This window comes from Periplaneta americana, chromosome 17 (genome assembly GCF_040183065.1).
Source record: "Periplaneta americana isolate PAMFEO1 chromosome 17, P.americana_PAMFEO1_priV1, whole genome shotgun sequence".
Classification (NCBI taxonomy): domain Eukaryota; kingdom Metazoa; phylum Arthropoda; class Insecta; order Blattodea; family Blattidae; genus Periplaneta; species Periplaneta americana.
This window is the reverse complement of record NC_091133.1, coordinates 116,947,122-116,965,153: the sequence shown is the minus strand read 5'-3', so window position 1 is coordinate 116,965,153 and position 18,032 is coordinate 116,947,122. Positions and strand designations below refer to the sequence as shown.

At 35.6% G+C, this 18,032-nt stretch overlaps 1 protein-coding gene across 33 annotated transcripts in view; it reads right to left on the bottom strand.

Annotated features, from left to right (window-relative positions):
• Positions 1–18,032, bottom strand: part of CaMKII (Calcium/calmodulin-dependent protein kinase II) — a 502,734-nt gene that overhangs the window by 305,163 nt on the left and 179,539 nt on the right. For all 33 annotated transcript variants that reach the window (XM_069816423.1, XM_069816436.1, XM_069816437.1 and 30 more), the window contains exon 2: positions 5,110–5,204. In XM_069816423.1, coding sequence (XP_069672524.1) covers positions 5,110–5,204 — 95 coding nt within the window. The remainder of the gene's footprint in view (positions 1–5,109; positions 5,205–18,032) is intronic.

The following is an 18,032-nucleotide window of genomic DNA, read 5'->3' as shown; positions in this document are numbered from 1 at the left end:
TAGATACTTGGGAATGTGAAGTCAAGAAGCTTGACCACGTGACCAGATCTTTGATCGAGAGCACAACCCTGCTAATACCGCGCTACGATGTCCTCCATCAGATCGGGAAGGTTATTTCCAACGAAAAGTCGATGTTGCGCTTGACGTTAAGGATACTATACAGAGTGTCCCAAAAGTCACCATACATAGGTAATGTCAGTTCAAAATAAAAATATTACATAATATGCTCAATATAGCCAACTCGCTCCCCAGATCTCACAGCCCTTAACTTTTACCTCTAGGGCAGCTGTGGCGAAAATGTGACTCACGAGCATATTGTGGCTCGCAATGATAGCTGTGCATTTCTCTTGCTTCCTACCTCTCCCAACCCCCACCCTCTCACTCACTGGAGTTAAACTCCGTTCCATTTGTATTTGTCTCTGACCTGCGAGTGGCGTATCGTCGCAATGTCTCTCTCGAAACCATGTACCTCTGCAAAAACGAAAGTTTCAAGTAGAATGGGAGGACGCATTTTTTGCTGCCAATATAATGAGAATATTAAATGTATGATTTGTTCACAAGTATTGCGAGGAAACGGTTGTATAACATAAAACGGCATTATACTATATGTCACTCATGAAACATTAAACAGTTAAGTGTTATTATTATTATTATTATTATTATTATTATCTCTGTACGTCGATCCTTTTTCAGCAGATGTACGAATAATGCGATCAGATCTTCAATTTAAACTCACAGATTTACAATGTGATGTTAAATGAAAGCTAGATGTAAGGACTTGACAGATATTGAACTTTTCAAATATTTGCCAAAAAATAAATATCCGAAGTTCCGTTCTTTCGTTTGCTCTGTTGAAGCCATGTTCGCTACAACTGACGTTTGTGAAAAATTATTTTCAACAATGAAAATAGTAAAAACTAAATTTAGATCACGACTGACAGACAAATACCTTCGTGATCAACTACGACTGGCAGTAAGTGACATAACTCCTGATTTTGAAACTCTGTCGCAGAGACATTCTGAAGACAGTTAATTTTAGGTTGTGATAATGTGTCCTATGTTTTCTTGTTCATTTCTTTCTTCGCTACACGTACTAAACACTAGTTTGTAACCTTATACTGTATAAAATTATACTTAAGTGCTTGGCGTAAGGAAAACGAAAATCCGTTAATAAGTCAGACAATTGCTTCACTTCCCCTTCGAGTGTCCGCCTCACTCCATAGGTGCTATGCACGTTGCAGGTTACACAGTGGCTCGGCGCACGATTACATTTTCGCCACGGCTGCTCTAGGGTCACATTACGTCGCAAGTCTACAAGAAGAAAATCTGGAACTCACAACATCTGCAAGCCCCATTATCGACACCTGTCATGTGACGAGGGACATGTTGCAGCGTTTGCATCGAAACTAGTTGGAACGCATTCAGTGACCTGTGCCTCACCCTCGAAGACCATCACATTGAGCAAATTATGTGACAATATGAACTGGTATTTCCTATGTATGGAGATTTTTGGGACACTCTGTACAATCTTGGTATAAGCAAATTTTATCATAATGTTTCGGACGGAAATGAACGATTTAAGACCAAGTACATGAAGATCAAATTATAAAACTTTCGTAACTTGTAGACTTATTTTCTTGCTAAAAGAAGTAGCTATTACGTTGTTAAGGAAGAAATTAGATAAAATGTCTTCAATTTCATTAAAAAGTTCGATTCTATTTTCTTATTATTTAATATTAATCCCTGATTTCTACTTAATTACATGCAGGAAATTTCAATCACTTCCGCCCCTAAAATCAGCTGATTTGGTCGCCATTTTTAAATTCTTGAACAATTTAAACGGCTTGCCTGTCAAAAATTCAAACATTATTTTCTTCTCTTTGAGTTTTTGGTAATTGTTCGATATTTGTATCATCTTTCACAACTACTGTAATAGAACGACAATTTTTAGTGCATGACGCCAAGGGTTTACCTGGCACTCTCCTTACAGTTTTGGAAAACCTTCGAAAATTCCAACCAAATAAACAAATCAAGAGGGAACCGAACCCATGCCCGAGCGCAGTTACGAATTACTTGGCAAAAGCGCCTATCTTCTGAATAACGCAGATGACTGCATCATGCGATCCTCTCACTCTTCTAAACCAGTAATACAACTCCCTGGAGACGCTCTTCCGTGCCTCATTTCTCTTGAGTCGACGATACTCCAGGAGACAGTCTTCCGTTCTACAAGATCTCCGATTTTCCGATACATCTTCTTTACACATCGCATAATGGAAATTTAAAAAAGAAGTATGATTGTATCTATAGCTTCCAGTCTTCCGGGACAATTTTTCATATGAAAAATGTTAATAATTTCAACTTCATGAATGTATCCATGTTTTACGAAAACTGAAATTGCTTTGCAGGAAAAAAATATTACGCAAAACTTTCTTATATTTTGTCATTTGTAAGATATGGCACAGAGATGTTTAATATCGTAAAGAAAAATGCTATAGAACTTTAATAATGATCAGTGTTAAAACCACGGTAGCCTTCAAGCACTCTCATCTGAGTAACACAGAAGATTTTAAAGATGGCGTACATACCTGCGTAACCCGCATTATAACAGTTTTCATGCTACCTTTGAGGCAGAAAGCTTCTCGTTAACTGTGCAGCTCATATAACGTCAATTTGTTCTAACGAGAAAGGGACTACGCCTCTTTTATTTTTGCCAACATACTAATAAAAGCTGGGGGGGGGGGAAAAAAAAAAAAAAAAAAAAAAAAAAAAAAAAATCACTTCTAAAACGAAATTGCAGTTCTTATGACTGCACTCGTAGAGAAACAACTGAAAACGTGAAATTCTCTTTTCAGTTTCCATTCTGCAACAGAAAAATGAAATTCGATATGCTTGCCACACGGTTCAACTAATAGAATTCGAACAAGCGCACATTTATCCAATCAAATTAACACTATGTTATAAACAGTCTGGCAATGTAATACTGTTAGAACTTTCTGAGCAGATTAGAAGTTACTGAGCAGGAGAACAGGGACATTTGGGTAATACGTTCATGAACTCATAGTATCTGCACTAAAACTGCACTTTTTCAATTCAGATTCTTTTCAATTATAAGCCCTTTTCTCTGCGACAGTTTTATCAAAAAAAAAAAAATATATATATATATATATATATATATTTCTTTTTTTTTTATTATTTATCACCAAATTAATTAATTTTCATACCCTTTTTTATTGTGGATTTTATTTAAATTTCGTATTTTTTTTTTTTTCATTATTCTATTATATTCCATTTGTTGTATTTTTCCTTACGTTTTTCTCTGTTAATTATTTGTACTGAGTTCCTTTATTATATTCCAATCTTTAGATCTCCATTTTACTTTTTTCTAATATGGTATTATTTTCATATGGTTTAGTGTCGATTTTATTATGCTATTATTTTTTGTAATATGTTAGTATTCTCTTCTCTAACTTTTTGTTACATTTCACTGCTTGTATACTTTGTGACCTGGTAGAGTGTAAGAGAAGGCCTTAAGGCCTTAACTCTGCCAGTATAAATAAATAAATTACTATTATTATTATTATTATTATTATTATTATTATTATTATTATTATTATCTATTCATTTTGTCATTATCGTTTATTTGTATTTGTCTCTAATTTTAATAATTATTTGTATGCACTGTGTCTTCTATTATTCCAGTCTTCATTTATATGATTTCATTAATTCATTTGTAATTCATTTTATTTAATTGCCATTATTTTAATTATGTCACTGTACTAATCTTAATAATTATTTGTGCTATTTATTTTGTTGCACTTGGTCAATGATTAATGTTGACTATTATATTGATTGTATTTCATCTCACTGCCATTTTCTATCATTCATTCTCATCATCATTTGTTGTTTTGTTCTGTATCTTGTGCTAAACTGTAATTGGCCTTGTGCTGTTGTTTTGCACGTTAATATTCTAAATAAATAAATTATTATTATTATTATTATTATTATTATTATTATTATTATTATTATTATTGCATATAGAGTGTTAGTTGGGAGGCTGGAGGGAGAAAGACCTTTAGGGAGGCTGAGACGCAGATGGGAAGATAATATTGAAATGGATTTGAGGGAGGTGGGGTATGATGATAGAGAATGGATTAATCTTGTTCAGGATAGGGACCAATGACGGGCTTATGTGAGGGCGGCAATAAACCTCCAGGTTCCTTAAAAGCCAGTAAGTATTATTATTATTATTATTATTATTATTATTATTATTATTATTATTATCATTATTAGAGGTTTTTTGCAGCAATGGTATTTCTACATACAAAAAAATTTGTTCATCATTTAGAAAGCAAATTCAAATTTAGCCATCCTTTCCCCTAAAGAAGGGCGGCCGGGTAGCTCAGTTGGTAGAGCAGCTGGCTACGGACTGGAAGGTCCGGGGTTCGATCCCAGGTGGTATCAGGATTTTTTTCTCGTTGCCAAACTTTCAGAACGGCCTCGAGGTTCACTCAGCCTCCTATAAATTGAGTACCGGGTCTTTCCCGGGGGTAAAAGGCGGTCAGAGCGTGGTGCCGACCACACCACCTCATTCTAGTGCCAAGGTCATGGAAAGCATGGGGCTCTACCTCCATGCCCCCCAAGTGCCTTCATGGCATGTTACGGGGATACCTTTACCTTTTTCCCCTAAAGAAGTTCGTTGCTTATTAATCTTCCTTCTTTGATTGAACGAGTGAATGAATGCTCGAAACAATGCGAATGTTAGTCATATAGGGCAAATGTACCGATACAATATCCGGCAAAAGCGATGATTAGTAGAATTTCGATTATAATCGAATGTAATTGCATTAAACAGCGAACGACGATTGTCGAAGTTCAAATGAATCAGACCAGAGAAAATGTTGCACTTTTGCACAGGATAACAAGGCAGAGATTACTGAGTAAATACGCAATACTGCTTAAAGGAATTTATCCAGTTTTCATGATGCCATCTAACACGGCACCGAATATTCTTCTTCTCCTCGCAGATTCCAGTTCCTGATTACCCTGTCGTCAGGCATGAAGTATGACTGATTTTATAGTGTTCGAAACAAATGGCATGCAAAGTCTTACCTCTGGCAGACAATTTCTTGGTGTTGATGATCTTGGCCGCAAATTCCAAGCCTGTGGATTTTTGTACGCATCTTCGCACCACTGAGAAAGCACCTCTGCAAACAAACATCAAAGCATTACTCAATTACAATAAAATTGGATGGATTTTGTATTTAAACTCCATTATTCATCTGCACCGAAAAGGGTAAAGTAGATTATTTTACGACGCTGTATCAACATCTTAGGTTATTTAGCGTCTGAATGAGATGGTGATAATGCCGGTGAAATGAGTCCGCGGTCCAGCACCGAAAATTACCCAGCATTTGCTCAAATTGAGTTGAGGGAAAACCCCAGAAAACACCTCAACCAGGTAACTTGTCCTGACCGGGATTCGAACCCGGGCCACCTGGTTTCGTGGCCAGACGCGCTAACCGTGGACTGAAAAGGATAAATGTTAAACAACACTGCGATATTGAAATATAAAAACATTTCATTCGAAATCCATATATCAATAACAACAGAAAAAGGATTAATTTCATGCTAAACAGAAGCATTTATCAATCGATAATATTGGAACACCGCGGTAGTTTACGTTGATATACAAAGGAAATATTGATAATCGCTTTACCATCAACGATGTCTGTATGTTCGTACATGCGATGAACGCCATTATTATTCTAATTTTATTTTATTTCTGTTAAACGTATTACTATTGTTTCATTAAAAAAACGTTGTGTTGAAAATACTCTTTTTTTATTATTAATATCCATTCTCTGTAGGCTAAATTTGTGAGTTAATATGTACACTTAAATCTAGCAAAAGCAGATCGTCGATAACAATAATACTGTAGGAGACATTTAAGTGTTAGTTTTAATTGCCTCATCCTGTATATAAATTTATTTAAATAGGTACGCACGTGCATTTGTCTTTACGTATTTGCATATTTACGTATATGTGTACGTATTTATTATCTATGTTCGCATTCACGCATATACTGCTCTATTCACATATTGACACACGTACACTAGGTTGAAAAAAAAAATGCCGAGTCAAAGTCGCTATCGACTTGAAATATTATCGTGTTACGAAAACTTCGCATAGAAAACAATAGAAACAGAGATACACAGAAGGCATTGCATTTAAACTCTGTTATTGCTCTGTTATCATTACATCATTCAGCTTGTTCATTTGTGTCTTCAAGAAACTATAAATTAACTATAAATTTTATATTAGGTCTATATCTATACTAATAATTAATCTGTAGCCGAAATTTTTCAGGTAATTTTCGATTTTCCAAAAATAATTGGTGTTAACCTGTATAATTAACCATCCTGAAACCGAAAATCGCTTTTTTGAAATTTTTGTTTGTATATCTGTCTGTCTGGATGTTTGTTACCTTTTCACACGATAATGGATGAACAGATTTCGATGAAAATTGGCATATAAATTAAGTTCGTTGTAACTTAGATTTTAGGCTATATGGCATTCAAAATACGTTGTTTGAAACGGGGGTTATAAGGGGGCCTGAATTAAATAAATAGAAATATCTCGCTTATTATTGATTTCTGTGAAAAATTTTACATAACGAAAGTTTCTTTAAAACTGATTTCCGATAAGTTTTATTCCGTGCAAAATTTTGATAGGGCTGATATTTAATGAGATAAACGAGTTTCAAAATTACAATAACAACGCCATCCAAGGCGGTGTAATGAAATAAAAAACAAATGACTTCGTCTATAAGGGGCCTTGGACAACAACAATCGAAAGCTATGAAACATAGCCTACAGAGAATGTTTCTATGTTTGTATGAAGTAGCCTATTATCGGAAGCTAAATTATCCGATTTGTATAATTAATTATTAATTGACCATTGGAAAGTGTAGTTTCTCTAGATGGACATAATGCTATAATGTTATTACAGTAACTTCTGAGTGAATCGAGGACAGGTAAGATTAAAATAGCTGAGTGTGCTTAAATGCGACAGGCTCATGTGAGTACATTTACTGACATGTAAAAGAACTCCTGCGGAACAAAATTCCGGCACATCCGGCGACGCTGATATAACCTCTGCAGTTGCGAGCGTCGTTAAATAAAACATAACATTTAACAAGATTAAAATAGCTTCTTATGCACAGAAAACTTGACAGGCATTCGTTTCCTAAATTTCCTATGTGGTCTCTAGATCAAAACGACCGCATTTTAATTTTTTTAATACAATTTAAATTAAGTAATATAATAAACGATTTATCCTCCTATAAAACACGAATGTTCCCTGGATCAAATGTCCTATTTTAATTATGTAATTACTTTATATTTATTTCTAACGGGTGCAGCGGAGCTCACGGGTACGGCTAGTATTTATAATAAAATTGATACATTTTTTGTTAACACAATATGAAACGTAACTGGCCGTATATAATATATAGATTGTAACAATGATATCATCCATGGATAATAAGGAAGGCTGTGGAATACCATACAAACTGCAGTTTCACTATTTTCGTGTAGTATTCTTATTAATGTTGTAAAATAAAAGTATATGAATCAATTCATATTAAATAATAACGTGAATATGTTATAAAAGTAGTATTTACATGTTTAAAAAAACTAATCTCAGGAAAATAGCTTTCCACCTCGCCATGTTTGGTAGTCCTCAGAAAACAATATAATTTCCTATTGACATTTCTTTTGCACTCCAGTGTACGTACGAATGTAGGCCTATTTTGTATGAAATTAAAGCACGGAGTAAGAGAGTAAAAGACGACTGAGATATATTTCCTTCCAAACACTTTGGAATCTTGAAACTTGCCGCACAAGAGTGATGTCACGTTTTCAGGGGCAACCAGTCAGTGGGTCATGCTAAATTCCAGTATCACTCTCTTAGAATCTTGTCAGGTGAGATAGCATCGTCAAATACCATTATGTAGTCCTCGAAGACATAGAACGCTATTACATCACAAGCAAACTTTCAATTTCTGATGCTATGTTATAGAAGTAACAACTGTATGTTTTGAAAACGAGTATATTAATAAGTATTTATTAAACACGAATGTGTACAACTTTCATCCATTTTTATTTGTCCTGAAGACCTGGCTTGGGATCTCGCAAAGTGAGGGGACTGTAGAGCAGAGGTTTTTTCAACCGGAATGCTCCGGAACGAGGTTCCGGCACCTTCTCACTGGAGGTATATGATTATTTTATCTATAGGCCTAAAAGGCTATTTAGGAACATAATTTCATTAACATTTATATTTCAAGACTTTGCGTGTATGAATTTCGTTATATGGTTATCAGAGCTTTACTAAAAACTAAGTCGCATATCGATTCGTACTTTCCGATAAGTTCAATACGTTCGATCGATGCTATTTTCGTCGTTTTCGACCCTCGATTTAATATCGATAGTTGACCTAATGCTTGTTGTGGTTGCTGACGGTGTATGGTTGTTGTATCTATAATATAAACGTGCTCCATGTGGAATAATGTCTGCAAGAAAGATTACATCCTGGTTTTCTCCCCTATCTGCGAAGAAACTGAAAACAGAAACATCTGGACAATCGCCTGAAGCAGTGGAAAACACTCAAGAATTGATCAAAACCAACTTGGATTCATTGGGACCGTCATTAACAATGCAAAATTCACCGAATAATCCCGACCCAAGTCCATTTATGCAAGAAAATGATTGTGAGTGGCCTAGTATGTGGTCAGTAAACAAAAAAAAAAATGAGTTCGTGAAGAAAAATACGGACTTTTACGTGATTTAGTGAAAATTTTATGGCGAAGTGCATCAATCTCAGCTAAAAACGCAGTAATCATACTTGTAGATTACGAAACGACGGTTAAACAGTAACCGTGGTTAAAATCTAATTTCTGTGCACCATTCATAATCATTAATCACCGATTACTTAAATATGGTTAGCTGACACCACATTTAACAAGCGTAATGATGGTACACTTTTTCTATACAAAATGACTAAAGGAAAGCATCCATTTCTCTGCAAAGGTAATAGTCAAAGTCTAAAAACGACTGCGCTTACTCCGTTCTACATTGAAATGAACGTGTCCCACATTTTCACGTTGCATTTGTTTGCCTTTGGGCGCTGTTATATTTGCGAGTTGCATTTGTTTTTCAGTGGTTAGGTTAAAATCGTACAAAATGGAAAATTAAATGCAAAAAGATTTTATCCCAATGTGAGGTTGAAGTATCCATACACTTAATTACTAGATTTAAATATATTACATAAAGAAGATGGAATATCTATAAAGGAAAAGGATGTACAAGATTATTAGGAATGTGTGTACGATCCTGGACCCTATTCACACCAGGGAACTGTGCATTATTCTAAGATCCATCCATAACCTCTCTTCGTTCAGCCAGTGACATAGAGAAAGAGATACTCGAGTGTTCCCTCTTAAAATACAGAAAATATCAGTTGTACAGAATCGTAATATAAGGAGCCGATCTATTAGGAGAAATCTATAGGAATGAAATAGATGAAATTTCTACTTTCCGCTTTTGTTAAGCTACAGTCCTAGTTTTTTTTTTTTTTATAGGCAACATCTTGCTATTAGTATTAATGCCTCCAAGTTTCAATAGTATTGGCACAGTCTATTATATACAGTCAAGAAGCTTGGGGTGATTTTTTGCATTTGTCGCGATAGTTGCTAGCCGCTTGGAGCCCTGTGAGTACTAGGAACAATAGACTGTGCCACAGCCATCGTGATCTAATACAGGCCGTAAGGCAGACCATGTAGCTCGCTTAACCCGATCACGAAGTGCAGCGTTTCAACCATATAAATTAGTTGGAATGCATAAACAGTAACATATGTTTCTCTAAAATGTAGTGTAATTCCATTAATAAAATTTAAAACTATGATTATGAGACACTTCAGACATAATTCACTTGCGAGTTAAAATGTAATATTATTTATGGTGTGAAAATTATGTTGTTTATATGTGTAATACCTGCCTTTATTTCGATTAAATATTGCGAAATTCTTGTACATTCATTTATGCACGATTCAATAATTTTCAATTACACCGCACGGATATTTAGATATGTTGAAATTATAGGTTATGTCTACTGTACCAGTTGTCCCTTTCTGTCTAAATTTAGTGATCTCCAATGCCTTGCCATTCATATGAAAATTGTAGGTTATGTTTACTATATTTAACTTATATTCCTAAATTCGCAATTATACATTATAATTAAATATAATGTCATATATGACACCCGTCACATTCTATTTGTCTGTATTTTAATACTACAATTGAGTACTGAATTATTGTATTTACCCAAGAGACGAAGTAACAAAATCGTACGTACACTAATTTCATAGGAGTACAATAATTTGAATAATAATATGGGACAAGGAGACATTTGTGGTTCTATAAATATTGTAAGAAAAAGAGGTCAGAGTTATCCTTCTTCCGAAAGATCCAGGAAGGTGGCTTTATAAAATATAATATATGCTTTATGAAAATAATAATATATTACATAAACCTTATGTGTTTCATATTTCAAAAGTGGAAGGAAGGTGTATATACGATATCGAAAGTACAATACACGTCTGCTGGGGAAAGGGTCTGTGATGAGGCGATAGTAGCGATCCTGGTGGTGAGCAACTATCTATGGATGCGTATTTAAACTGTCTACGTTTGCATATTTAGTAAGTATTGAGCTTCGTGACTGTATATACTAGATTGTGGTATTGGTATGAGTTTTTAGGCTTCCACGGTGACTGTGAATAGAATCACGCTTTTGGGTACCTCACCGTGTCCTGGAACTTAACACAGTAATATTAGAACGTTTGAAAATCTACTTTTGAAAAAACAAATTATTATGTTCACTAACCTTCCTTTCTAGATGTCGTGACACGAGAATACCAAAATTCTTGCAATTACAACAAAGCATAAAATAAAAAAAAGGAGATGTCAAGCTCCAGGACACTGTGGATTACCCAAAAGCCTAATTCTAATTCATTAGTACTAGTTTAATAGTTTCTGATTTATTAAAATTCCTTTAAAAATTAACTTTTTCAAAATGTATCTACTCCCACAAATTATAAGATGCCTGAAAAAAAATTCTAGCATCTTTGGCATGCTATAGCAGCAGAGCCATAATTTCAGTTTTAAATGTATGAGTGACCTGAAATAAAAATTAATCCAGTCAGTATAAAAATTTCAATTCTTTTAGTGTACCCGGATAGTACAGGGTGATCCGTTTGGGTATGGATAAAATAAAAATACCGTTAAACATTTACTACTCAACTTTATTTGTTGAAACGTTGTGCATACGACACTGAAAGATGGGAGATTCCTCAGAGCTCAACATGACCCCCATTGCGCATCCTGCACATCTCATAACGGTGATGCAATTCAGCCCATGTCCGTTGTAACATAAGACGGGTGATTTGTTGAAAAGCTTGAGTAATTTTTACTGTCAGATCATCAATGTTCCTAGGTTTCTGTGAATAGACAATGTCTTTAACAAAACCTCACACGAAGAAGTCAGGAGGGGTTAGATCTGGGGAGTTTGGGGACCAAGCCAAGGGATAGCTGCTTCTTGTACTGGGTTTCGCCTGCGACCTCCTGCATGTTGTTTTTTTTTTTTTAACACATAACCTGTTTCTACAATTGTTCGATACTATAACATTATGGAATCGTATTTAGGCACATTATGCACACCATATTCACGTCGAAATTTCCTTTGAACTCTTTTAACACTCTCAAATTTAGCATTCCAAAGAACGCAAATACATTGTGTCCGCTGTTGATTTGTAGTAGCCATTTTAATCATCTACGATTTTCATTTGTCCTTTCAAATTATGCATTGTTGATTGTCATATATGGAAACTCCCATCTTTTAACCATAATATAACTTGCAAGAAATTTTTTCTAGTATCATAATAGCTTTATAATAATAAATTAATATTATCCATACCCAAACGGATCAGACTGTATCGGAGCAAGTCCGAAATATGTGCGAGGACAGTCTCCGGCCCATGCGCCTAATAGATAACAGTTGAGCCAAAGACGCTACGACTTATATCAGGGTAGCTGGCCCCTGGGATCGAACCCCGGACGTACCAATGTAGATCTAAAGTGTATATGATAACCACCGTGCTCTATAAAATAAAAAGACCGGGAAAGTAAATTTTCTATCTTCTTCCAACGTCATTCTAACTAGCCGATGTCAAAACTTTCATTAACGACTTTGAAAAACTGAAATGCAGGAACATGCCGTACGTGACGGCCGCATCAATCGATAGCGGGGATGTTAGGAAGACACGCAGTGGGCTGCCCTCACCTGCTAGTGGGGTAATGGCAGCAACAAGAAAGTGACAGCGTCTCCAACTAAAACGTCACTGGACTAATTCGGGTCAAATTATTTAACTCGACAATGAGACGGACCAACCACGATTCGCGTCACATGATTGTTTCACCAATATTTAATGGACACGGGGTTCCACCTGCGTTATATTTCGCTACATCAGCGTAACCAGACATTCCTGCAACTAACACAGTCGGGCAGTACTTTGCACATGACATTATCTGCAACAGAAAGTGTGAAAGTTGCAAGGGCTCTTCTCTGGACAGTTTCCATTACTCTAAATAAAAAATGAACATCACTAAGATCACACATACTTTCTCATTACACGTTTTACGACCGTAGTAGCAATTCGATTTCTTTGTCACGTTGCATATTGCAGCTAATAGGCTATCCATATGCTCTATTCTTCTCCATATCCACATTTAAAATTCTTCCAATCGTTTTTCTTCACTTCGTTGTAATGTCCATATTTCTGCCCCATACAATGGAACACTTCACACGAAGCACTTCACTAGTCTCTCAGAAGTCCGCAGGAAATGTTCCTTTTTTTTTTATTAAAAAGCTTCCTTTGTCATTGCTATTCTACTTTTACCTTCCTACCAGCAGCTCATGCTACTGCTTATGGTACACCACAAGAATTTGAAGCTGTCCACTTGTTACACTTCGTCCTAATGTCCATGTTTCAGTCGCCCTCGGTAGCGCAGTTGGTATAGCGCTGGCCTTCTATGTTCGAGGTTGCGGGTTCGATCCCGGCCGAGGTCGATGGCATTTAAGTGTGTTTAAATGCGACAGGCTCAAGTCAGTAGATTTACTGGCATGTAAAAGAACTCCTGCGGGACAAAAATTCCGGCACACCGGCGACGATGATATAACCTCTGCAGTTCGAGCGTCGCTAAATAAACCATAATTTTTTTTCCACGTTTCTGCTTCATACAATGCCATTCTCCATACAAAGCACTTCACTAGTCTCTTCCTTAGTTCTTTTTCCAGAGCCCCGCAGAAAATGCTCCTTTTTCTATTAAAAGCTTCTTTTGCCATTGCTATCCTCCTTTTGACTTCCTGGTAGCAGCTCATGTTACTGCTTGTAGTACACCCCAAGTATCTGAAGCTGTCCACTTGCTCTGATGTCTCATTTAGAATTCGCAAGTTTATCTTCTGTATTTTTCTTCCTATGACCATGGTCTTCGTCTTATTTGCATTTATCTTCATCCCATACTGCTAACAGCTGTCATTTAGCTCCAGTAGCATATCCTTTAGTATCATCTCCTCTTCTGCTAACAACGCCATATCATCAGCAAATCTTATACACTTTATTCTTCTCCCTCCTACTATCACTCCTCTCATGTTCTGAAAACAGTTATTTATTAAATCCTCCAAGTAGATGTTGAACAGGGTAGGTGATAAAGGACATCCTTGACGTACTCCTCTCCCTATTTCACTTCCTTCTGACATTTCTTCTCCTATCCTGACTTTGACTCGTTGTTTCATATAAAGATTACTGAACAGTCTTCTCTCTTTTCAATCCACAATAATTTTCTTTAGGATCCCCATCAGTTTATTCCAATCCACCCTGACAAAAGCCTTTTCTAGGTCCACAAATATCATACACTTCTTTATTCTTCTCTAAGTATCTTTCACCGATTATCCGTAGCACTCCAATTGCATCTCTCTTACCTTTTTCCTTCCTGAAGCCAAACTGCTCTTCTCCTAACTGTTCTTCCATAAGAATATACTATAGATTAAATCTAAAACAGTAGCTTATGTCTCTTATGTCTATTCTGGAGAAGAGTACTGCTTTCCAATAAATTCACTGCTAATGAATTTGGATGGTTGTTTAAACGTTTCTGATAGGCGAGATTGTAATATGCTATTTCTTGTTTGACTGCTGAGATATGAAAATCATGATAGATGTATCTGCTGTTGATGTACCATGGGACGTTGCCAATTGTTCGCAGTGCCTTTTATTGGAATCGCTCCAGTATCTCGACGTTAGAGTTGCTTGCAGTGCCCCGAAGTTGAATTCCTAAGTCCATATGGGTTTTACAAAGGCTTTATAAAGTGTTAATTTATTTACTTGCCGCTGATAGTTGTGATCTACGTCTGATAAACCAGTATATATTTGTTGAATTTAAGATGTAGTTGTTTCCGTTTAGTCCAGATATGCTTTTTCCAAGTTAACCGGCGATCTAGATGCATTCCTAAATATTTCACATCTTCAGGTTCGGATATGATATGATTGTTCAGTTGCACAGCCAGACAGGAACTGATTCTTAGTGTAAATGTAACACGTTTAGTATGTTTATGTATACGGTAGGCTATGGTAGCGTTTGTTTGTTTTTGTTTTTATTCTTATTCTTTTTAAACTTTATGTGTAATTACATTTAACAGTTTAATCACAGTTGTGATTATTATTATTATTATTATTATTATTATTATTATTATTTACATATTATTATATTATTATTATTATTATTTACATATTATTATATTATTATTATTATTATTATTATTTTATTTATTATTTTTTTTCTTCTATCCAGTTTTCATTATTGGTTACACCCGACCTCAAGCATCTTCCTTTTTCGGGTGTGACCCAGTTACATTGTATTTATACAATAATTTGTAATATGTAGGCTATTTTCGGTTCTTCTGTATGGTTGTGAAACTTGGACTCTCATTCTGAGAGAGGAACATAGGTTAAGGGTGTTTGAGAATAAAGTGCTTAGGAAAATATTTGGGGCTAAGCGGGATGAAGTTACAGGAGAATGGAGAAAGTTACACAACGCAGAACTGCACACATTGTATTCTTCACCTGACATAATTAGGAACATTAAATCCAGACGTTTGAGATGGGCAGGGCATGTAGCACGTATGGGCGAATCCAGAAATGCATATAGAGTATTAGTTGGGAGACCGGAGGGAAAAAGACCTTTAGGGAGGCCGAGACGTAGATGGGAGGATAATATTAAAATGGATTTGAGGGAGGAAGGATATAATGATAGAGACTGGATTAATCTTGCACAGGATAGGGACCGATGGCGGGCTTATGTGAGGGCGGCAATGAACCTTCTGGTTCCTTAAAAGCCATTTGTAAGTAAGTAAGTAAGGCTATTTTACTATGAGGTTGGTAATCAATTTCGAATTTTGAAGAATATTCATATACGAGTATTACAATAGTGTTGTAAAATATTTGTTATTGTATGTAATTTTTGCTTGCAATTAAAAAACGTTGACTTTTGGTTTCATTTATTTTTAACTCTCTATTTTTTAAGCTAGCTTTCTAATTCGATCAGATGTCCTTCTTTATATAAATAACTTAAGGTGAGACTCCACTGAAAACCATGAACATTTAAATATACATACATACATATTGTCTATTTCACGACTTTAGAATGTATATTTTCATACCCCAAATGGATTTAGTTCAATGTCTGATTACAAATATGTTTAAAAAGTTTTTAATTAAGGCTGTAGGGGGCGTGGCATTTAAAGAGCAGTCTTTTTTTTTAGTAGGTTATTTTACGACGCCTTAACAACAGCTTAGGTTATTTAGCGTCTGAATGAGATGAAGGTGATAATGCCGGTGAAATGAGTCCGGGGTCCAGCACCGAAAGCTGCCCAGCATTTGCTCATATTGGGTTGAGGGAAAACCCCCAAAAAAACTCAACCAGGTAACATGCCCCGACCGGGAATCGAACCCGGGCCATCTGGTTTCGCGGCCAAGCGCACTAGCCGTTACTCCACAGGTGTGGACTAAAGAGTAGTCAATTATCTTTTAATCAAAGAATTCTTTTTTTTTTTTTTTTTTTTTTACAAATTTCTGATTACAAATTTAGTAAGTTTTTGTTCTAAAGTTGGCTCCTTGAAGTTACTACTGTAGATGGATCTAGCGGAGGAGAATTTCAACATCGGTTTGTGAGGTGAATGAATTTCTCTTGCTCCACATCGCTCACAATGTTGATTCCAATGTTACGTCATTCATTGCGATAGGTGACCTTGTCTCACGTCAGCTGCATATGGTAACGTCTGATTCACATTGAGGCGAGGTTTTACCAAAAAAAAATGCATCTAGCTCCGCCATCGATCGAAAACGGACCTATATGAACTTTTTCACCAAAAAAGATGTTGAGCTTAAGATATTGTATCCTAAATATTTTACCTTTCTTCGTGAATCATCCCGTATTTTGATTTCAAACACGTACGCATCTGTTAAGGACTATCTACAACGCGTATTATGTATGGGAACATGGAACATATGTTGCTAATATTTTATTCTATCAAAAGGAAGCACTAAGAATAATGTTAAACAAAAATGGAACCACTCAGTCACCGCAGAATTTCATATGCTTACTAAAAACTAACTTTCCACATACTGTATATTGCTTGATGTACTTTCCTACCGAGTTAATGCAGTTTCTTCACTTAGCCGTTGACAGCTTCTCTTGCAGAATACTCTAGTATCCTAACCCTCGGCTCTCAGCCAACTTACGTACTTCCCGTACCAGCGTCATGCCTCTCCACGCACGGGAATCCCGCTTTAAGTCCGGTTAGTTTAAAGCCCATTATGCGGGCTTAAGATAAATACAGCCTTGAATGTGAAAAATTCTCGATGAACAGGGTAACTCTGCTACAAGAGCACAAATGACGTATACCTAGTCTTCAGACAAATTTACTGAAATGGAAACTCTCCAAAACAAATTCCTTTCAATTTATTAGTAGGCCTACTACCTCAGTATTTTTACCTCCAAATAAAATATATTTATTCAGAACAAAAAATACAGTAAACCAATTTCCATATCGTAACTAAACACTATGAATATTTATTCTATTCTATTATCATTCATTTATACATTCATTCTTACTTATTTATTTTATTTACTTATTTACTTAGTTTTATTTACTTGTTTAATTTTATTTATTTATTCCTTCATTTACATCCAGACGTTTGAGATGGGCAGGGCATGCAGCACGTATGGGCGCATCCAGAAATTCATATAGAGTGTTAGTTGGGAGGCCGGAGGGAAAAAGACCTTTGGGGAGGCCGAGACGTAGATGGGAAGATAATATTAAAATGGATTTGAGGGAGGTGGGAAATGTTGATAGAGACTGGATTAATCTTGCTAAGGATAGGGACCGATGGCGGGCTTATGTGAGGGCGGCAATGAACCTCCGGGTTCCTTAAAAGGCATTAAGTAGTATAAGTATTCCTTCATTTACTTATTTATTTAGTATTTATTTATTTAACTTGGTAGAGATAAGCCAAGGCCATTAGGCCTTCTCTTCCCATCTGAAAGAGGATTACAACTACAATATGAAGAACACAATTAAAATTATAATTACAAATTAATAGCCTATTAAATTTACAATTACAATAAAAATCAAAACACGAAAAGATTACCTGATTAATAAAGGCTAGACAATTTATTGTAGTACTTAAGAACAAAGAAAGGTTTTTTTTTTTTTACTGAAGTTCAAATTAAACCTAGAATAAAATTATACAGTGATGAAATTACAGGATACTGAAATATTTTGTGCTAGAATAAGAGAACTATTTACAAGAAGTCATGTCTGAACGAGTCTCAATTACTGATCAAGTGCCTATTAAGTTTGTGTTT